The sequence below is a fragment of the Hermetia illucens genome, chromosome 4 (assembly GCF_905115235.1).
Source record: "Hermetia illucens chromosome 4, iHerIll2.2.curated.20191125, whole genome shotgun sequence".
In the NCBI taxonomy this organism is placed as follows: domain Eukaryota; kingdom Metazoa; phylum Arthropoda; class Insecta; order Diptera; family Stratiomyidae; genus Hermetia; species Hermetia illucens.
The window spans coordinates 12,080,365-12,087,422 of NC_051852.1; the positions used below are offsets into that span (position 1 = coordinate 12,080,365).

Consider the following 7,058-nt stretch of genomic DNA (forward strand, 5'->3'; position numbering starts at 1 on the left):
ACTTTACGGACTCACCAAAACCATTCACAAAATCACATCCTTACTCACATAAATATCTCTGTACTACTTGAGGGTAAATGCCTAGTTGAAGTACATATAATTGCGCGCTAGCACCGGCAGGTATATGACATTGCGATCCTGAAAGTGTCGAAAGTGAAGAATAATTGTGCAAATAGAACTGAGGGTTGCGGGAAATCTGAAACTTGAATTTATATAGAATTTAGTCATTAAAGTAAATAATTCAAAGAAACTTACTATTAGTAGTACGGAGTCGGAATAAGATATAGAAAAGTAATAGGAAAGTGAAGAATGCCGCATACAATCAAATGAATTTCACCATTAGCTCGATTCAAGGAATAGAGAAAACAAAGATTTTTGCGACATAAAACTGCGTATACTACCAGGAAGCCGAGTTTCTAAGACCCGCTTCAGAAAAGACTGCTGGGAATCATTAGAATTATGGCTACTATAGGCCTTCAACTGCGGTTGCTAATGAATGCCAACTAAATTTTCGTGATACCGACACCCTCAGTGAAGCCGTAAAAGTGATTAGTTCCGTTCTCTCTTCCTCCTATCAATTCAGGGATGACCATTTCTGTGCCGTCGCATGGAAATAAAGTTATCTTCCAGGATGATTTTGCACCTTTCTACATAGTTGGTGGTAAAATTACATTAAGTAGTAACTTAACAACAGGCAACAAAAAATATCTCTAACAGTTCAATATTTCAGTATGGTATGCACACGTGGTTTCACTGAAAGACAGCCAAAGACAATTGGGTGTACTCTCTTTAACCAGCATTAATAGCACCTTCAATATGAAAACCTACCAGTATTCTGTTGCCGGTTATTATACTACTTGAGACAAGTGGTTCCTACCAAAAAATGGTCAAGTGCGAATTACAAGAGAATCGCAAAAATAATTGCGTGTATAAATACGCAGCCTCATTGGCAGGTAATATCATTCAGTCTCGTATTCAAATCGAAACAACATATCCAAAATGGTAAATTAGTAGTGAATATTAAACACATATTTTTCGAAAATTCTATTGAATCAATTAATTGATTCACACATTTTACTTCTGCAGAAAGCTGTCTTTACACTGGTTCTTTTGGCCCTTGTCGCCGTCGCTGCTGCTGATGTATCTGAATTGAGTGGTCCATCCAACGAATATTTACCTCCTTTCAAAAATGAACAGGACTTTGGCCGAGTTGCAGCTGGATTTGAACCACCACGTGAATACTTACCACCAACTCAGTCTGGAGAACCAGCACCAGCTCATAGTTTCGGCCCTGATGGTTACAGATACAAAAACCCAACTGCTCGCAGATTTTAAATACTTTGATGTGATAGTACTGATAAAATGTTTAATTGAAAATAAATCTGATATGCTGGGATAAGTCGCAAATTATACATACTTTTTTTTCCTATATTCGTCAATTTTGAATTACCTAAACCGCCAATTGAAATGCTGTTCTAAGAGGGACAGCGGCTGACCATGCAATTAAATTAAGACAAAACTTTATCTACGAGGTTAGACAATTAAGTAATGAGACTGATTCCATAAAAACCATATCTTCTTCTTCCTCTTTTTCTTCAGCCTTTGTCCCGTTCACAAGCGGGGTCGGCTCGTTGTGATCGGTTTCGCCATTTGGCTCTGTCGAATGCTTCATCTGGGTGCAACCTCAAGACTTTTAAATCCCCATCCAGCGTATCAGGCCACCGTTGTTTCGGCCTACCTTTTGGTCGTCTACCATCGACTCCGATGTTCAGACCAATCTTGACAAGTGAATTCTCGTTAGCACGAATTGCGTGACCATACCATCGAAAACGCCTCTCTCACAATTTTTGCAAGATCGGTGGAACCCCATAACGATCGCGAATATTCTCATTTCGGATCTTAGGTCCTTGGGGTTTTAACGTAGGTACCTGTCGTGGAGACTTAATCCTACGGTCTTCTTAAGACATGGATTGATTTTGGGACCGCAATCAGAGCCCCGCTGTGACAAGCAAGAACGGTACCAGTCTATACCAAGTACATGGCTTAGCATTCATACTGGTGGATGCAAGACCTACCTAAATCTCTACCGAACTAAGGAGTACGGCACCCGTGTTGAAACGCAACATCACGCGAGGCCCGAAGGTCTCTTCTCGCTTGAGCATCACCAACAACCCCCATGAAACTCCCACTAGGGGGTCAACCGCAAACAACCGAGCTGTACTCATATACGACAGAAATTCTCCCGAAGTATATGAGTCCAGGGGCTACCTCGGTTCCCATGGTACCAGTATACCCCTGGTAAGGTTTCGTGGCCGAAGCCACTTCAGATGAGTCCCCGTGCAGACTCGGGTCTGATCGCCCTAATTATTCTTTCATCCCGAAATCGCCTATTAAAATTTGTCTGACTATTTCACAGTTTATACCCAGTTCCGAGGCCAATATTCGAACTGCTAAACGTCGATCTTCACGGATTCGGGCGCGCATTCGCGTCAGTCCGCACCTCGACTGGTCTCCCCTCGTCTTCCCCGCCCCTCCTTAAACTCTTTATGCTATCGAAACACCTGGACACGGCTAAGTGCACTATCACCATGCAGTTTTGCTCGGATTTGTCAAGTATTGTTTAACGGCTGACACGATACATATGACTTCATCCGAAGGAAACATTGTCACCTCACCTTGTATTCGTTCTCAATGTAGGGAAGACGTCTAGTCTCGTCAGATTTCTTAAAATTCATCCAAAGAGGGGATGATTTATTTTCTAAGGATTGGGAAGGCCTAAGTCCGCATCCACTTGATACCGGACCGGACCAAATACTCTCTATTTTTTGTCTCGCAAAATTTCAACAATTGCCTAGGCAGTTTCTCCTTCTTTATACAGTCTTCTTGCGCGGCTCGGTACGTTGTAGTGACAGTTCAAATGTTGACTGTTGCATTCGTTTATGACAATTTATTTTGAATACCTTTTTTGGCGACTTTGAGCTTTTTTTGAATTTTTACTTTTTAGACCATTTTTTTTTTCATTTTTAAGATTTTGTGTAAAACAAAATCTTATTGAAGTCGGTTTATTGTCCGTCTGTCCGTCATACGCATTTTTCTCGGAGATGGTTGTAGTGATTGGCACCAAATTTGGTAGAGGGAAGGCAATTGTGAACGCTTCCATATTGATTTTAAAGGAAGGTCCCCATACATGCAAAAGGGGGATGTAAAACTTTTTTTCATCAAATATAGTCACGCGGAGTATCAAATGGAAGGTCTCGGTTAGTACTTTCCGAAGCCGGCATTAGTTTTGACACTTGTTGGGAAGGTGGAAAGTGTGGGGGGTCGAAAGTGATTATTTCTTTAACGGACCCATTCTCAGAAACTACGCAACCAAAAAATCTGAAAAAAATCAAAAGGCTGCCACTATATGGTGCCCAGGCTCCGAAATACCCTCTGATATCGGTTCAAATAGTTAATAAAAAAAAAGTTAATAATAGTTTGTTACTTTAATTTTTAGTAATTTTCCGCAAAATCCCCTTAAGTTCATCTGAGAACCACAAAATTTTGTAGCAATTTAGCCTATAATATAGAACGTGGTTCTTGGACGGTTCACATAAACACGGGATTTCAAAAAACCCCATAGAAAAAAATCACCAGGGGACAGGTTGGGAGAGCGTGCCGGCCATTCCAAATCGCCTCTAATTGAGATAAGGCGCTCTGGAAAGTGTTCCCTGAAGTGTGTGCTGTTGCACCGTCTTGTTGGAACCAAGTGTCCCCCAAATCCAAATTTTCTAGCCGTGGGAAAAAAAATTCTGTAGCATGTTTACATACCGGTCCGAATTCACTGTTACTGTAACCTCATTTTCCTCAAAAAACCAGGGACAAATAATTCCAGCTGAGGAAATTGCACACCACACTGTGACTTTGGGTGAATGCAAAGGCTTTTGATGCAATTCTCGAGGGTTGGTGTCAGCCCAGTAGCGCATGTTTTGTTTGTTAACCGACCCACACAAATGAAAATGGGCTTCATCGCTAAAGAAAACAATAGCACCCTCGGGAACGACATCAAAAAGAAGCTCACACGCGTTCATCCGAGAATTGAAGTCACGTTCTGAAAGTTCCTGCACTATCGCCATCTTATAGGGATGAAAATGAAGATCATCACGAAGAATTCTTTTCACAGAACGATCGGATAGTCCAAGGGCAGATGCGTGTTTGCGCGCAGAACGCCGTGGCGATCGCAACATTGACGCTCTCACTGCTTCAATGTTCTCAGGTGATCTAAAGGGCCGAGGGACTCCAGTTCTTCGTTTTGTCGCACTTGCAGTTTGTCTGAATGTAGTGACCCATGTAACAATTGATTTGCGATCTGGGACGAGAGCCAACGGGGCTAAATTAAAGCGATTCCGAAATGCACGCTGTGTTGCAATAACCGAACATCCGCTTGAAAAGTAAACCTCAACGGCAAAGGCACGCTCCTCACTATTCCAACGCATGATGGTGACTAAACCGTGTCGGGACAAAACTTTACAGTATCCCCTCTTGAACGAGACCACTAGCGCTCCGCTATGACATCAACTAACTGAGTGGCGCGCATTTTAAAAAAGGAAGTTATGCTGCCGCACCCTGTAGAAACGGAGAAGGAAAAAGAAGAATAGAGAAAATTAAGATTTATACATCATGAAACTGTGTATATTACCAAGCAGCTGAGTTTCTAAGGTCTGCTTGAGCAAAGACTGCCGGAAATCAGCAGAAGCAAGCCTAGTATAGGCCTGCAACTGCGGTTGCTACTAAGTGTCGACTTAACCTTTTTGACGCCAATGACCTCTGTGCCTCCTGCCATAAAGGTGTCTAGCTCTATTCTCTGATCCTCCTATCAATTCATGGATGACCATTTCTATGCACGGAAATAAAGTGATCTTCCAGGATGATTTTCCACCTTTCTTCATAACTGGTGATAAAAAATGTTAAACCCAGTAATTCAGTAATTCTCTGTTCTTATTTCTGCTTTGGTGAATTAACGCGACTAAAAGTACTTTGATTAACTGACAATTTTATGTAATAAAAAGAGCTTAACAAGAAGCAACAAAAATATCCCCAACAGCTCAATATTTAAATAAGGTATGCACACGTGGTTTCACTGAATGACAACGAAAGACAATTGGGTGTACTCTCTTTAACCAGCATTAATAACACCTTCAACTTGAAAACCTAGCACCATTTGGTTTCCGCTTATTATATCGCTTCAGACAAGTGGTTCCTACCAAAAAATGTTTAAGTGCGAATTACAAGAGAATCGCAGAAATAATTGATCGTATAAATACGCAGCTTCATTGGCAGATACTATCATTCAGTCTCGTATTCAATTCGAAACAACATATCCAAAATGGTAAATTAGTAGTGTAAATTAATATTTCTCGATTGATTCACACATTTTACTTCCGCAGAAAGCTGTCTTTGCACTGGTTCTTTTGGCTCTTGTCGCCGTCGTCGCTGCTGATGTATCTGAATTAAATGGTCCATCAAACGAATATTTGCCTCCCTTCAAAAATGAACAGGACTTTGGACGTGTTGCAGCTGGATTTGGACCACCACGTGAATACTTGCCACCAACTCAGTCCGGAGAACCAGCACCAGCTCATAGTTTCGGACCTGATGGTTACAGATACAAAAACCCAACTGCTCGCAGATTTTAGATATTTTGATGTGATCATTTAGTGTTCGTTGACGATTCAATCCATAATAAATTAAGTACAATAAAAGTTTTACCTGTGGTAATTTTGGAGTAGCTAAACAGTCAATTGAAATATCATTCTATAGGGCACAATGGCTTTCCTCCTGATGCCTATTCCCAAGAAGGTTGTTCCGGTCACCTCAAAGATAGGAGAGGCCAATTTCTCTTCTACCAATTTTATTACTCCCCCTGAACAGGCGTAACTCCTCTCTCATTCCACTAAAGCAATTCGGCGGCAGATTCAGATCCACTGAATTCCTTATTTGCAAGACGACACCCTCAATGATCTGGAGAAAAGGCAATCCATTGTGGCATGCGCCCTAAACCTTGAAAAAGCATTCGATTTAGTCGGTAAAGAGAGCCTGCTCTTCAAGCTAATCGAGACTAATTGCTCCCCCTCCATTATTACAACTAGCCGATTTCCTCTCCAATGGATCACATTACGTGCGCTTCAACGTGTTTCTCCTTCCTGTCACATGTAACGCTTGGTTCGGCGGGCGGAGGTTGTCCTTGTCAGGGTTAGCTTTTCTCTCCGACAGCAATTCACCTTTCAGCCATAGCACTTCCCTTCCCCCTTTTATCATTTCCTTTTACCAGATGTCCTACCCATAGTTTCACAGAAGCTAATCACGCTCGCGTAATGCTCCGGCTCAGTCAAACCAAACGCAGGTGTCAATCACCTATTTGATTTTGTAACACTTAGTCTAGACTAAGCAGTCATGTGACGCCATTGGAAGCAAAGGAAGAAAAATAACAGACGAACTACTGTTAAAATCATAAGACGACTCAAAGTGTTGTTGTTTAACAGCAGTTTGACAGAGCTAGAGTAGAAGAGCACCAGTGAATTCCCTCTTGCGATACATATTCCTTGAAAGGCATTTTACAATCTGCCTGTATGTATCCAAATACGAATTCCGAAGAGTTTGCCCGCATACTATGTCCTTCGTGGAGGTGTAAACTATGAGACCATCGGCATATTGGAGGGTCTTGATGGTATTACGACTAGGAGTGGGTTCAGGAGTGTCTACTGTGAAGAGCGAGAAAAGGGTTGTTGAAAGGACGGATCCTTGTGGGATGCCAGCAGGGCTGGTATAGGGAGAGGTTTGCTGCTGCTGAGCTTTCACTTAGGATTGCTGATCATCTAGAAAGATAAAAATTAACTTGCAGAGGTGCGGGTGGAAATTTAAGGTGTTATTAACCTTATAGACTAACCCGTATTGCCATATGGAGTCAAAGGCTTTCCTTATCTCAAGGAGGCAGGCTATTGTACGTGTCTTGCGATAAACCCCAAGCAAGATATCGGTTTTCAGGATTTGCACGGCGTGTTCAACCGAATGAGCTCCAT

General features: G+C 41.9%; 1 protein-coding gene across 2 annotated transcripts; it reads left to right on the plus strand.

The window, feature by feature from the left end:
• Positions 1-967: 967 nt before the first annotated feature.
• On the plus strand, positions 968-5,742 carry LOC119655333. 2 transcript variants are annotated; one of them, XM_038061177.1, is made up of 3 exons: positions 968-1,002; positions 1,087-1,314; positions 5,655-5,742. In XM_038061177.1, the coding sequence occupies exons 1-3, from the start codon at positions 1,000-1,002 to the stop codon at positions 5,673-5,675; spliced, it is 252 nt and encodes an 83-aa protein (XP_037917105.1). In that variant the 5' UTR covers positions 968-999; the 3' UTR covers positions 5,676-5,742. The 2 variants fall into 2 exon arrangements, with proteins under 2 accessions (XP_037917105.1, XP_037917104.1); XM_038061176.1 differs by lacking the exon at positions 5,655-5,742 and having other exon boundaries at positions 1,087-1,412.
• The last annotated feature ends 1,316 nt before the right edge of the window (positions 5,743-7,058 follow it).

Excerpts from the sequence above, each read along its gene's own strand:
- LOC119655333 (XM_038061177.1), top strand. Across the intron at positions 1,315-5,654 it reads ATGGTTACAGATACAAAAAC|CCAACTGCTCGCAGATTTTA; the intron begins CCAACTGCTCGC and ends AGATACAAAAAC.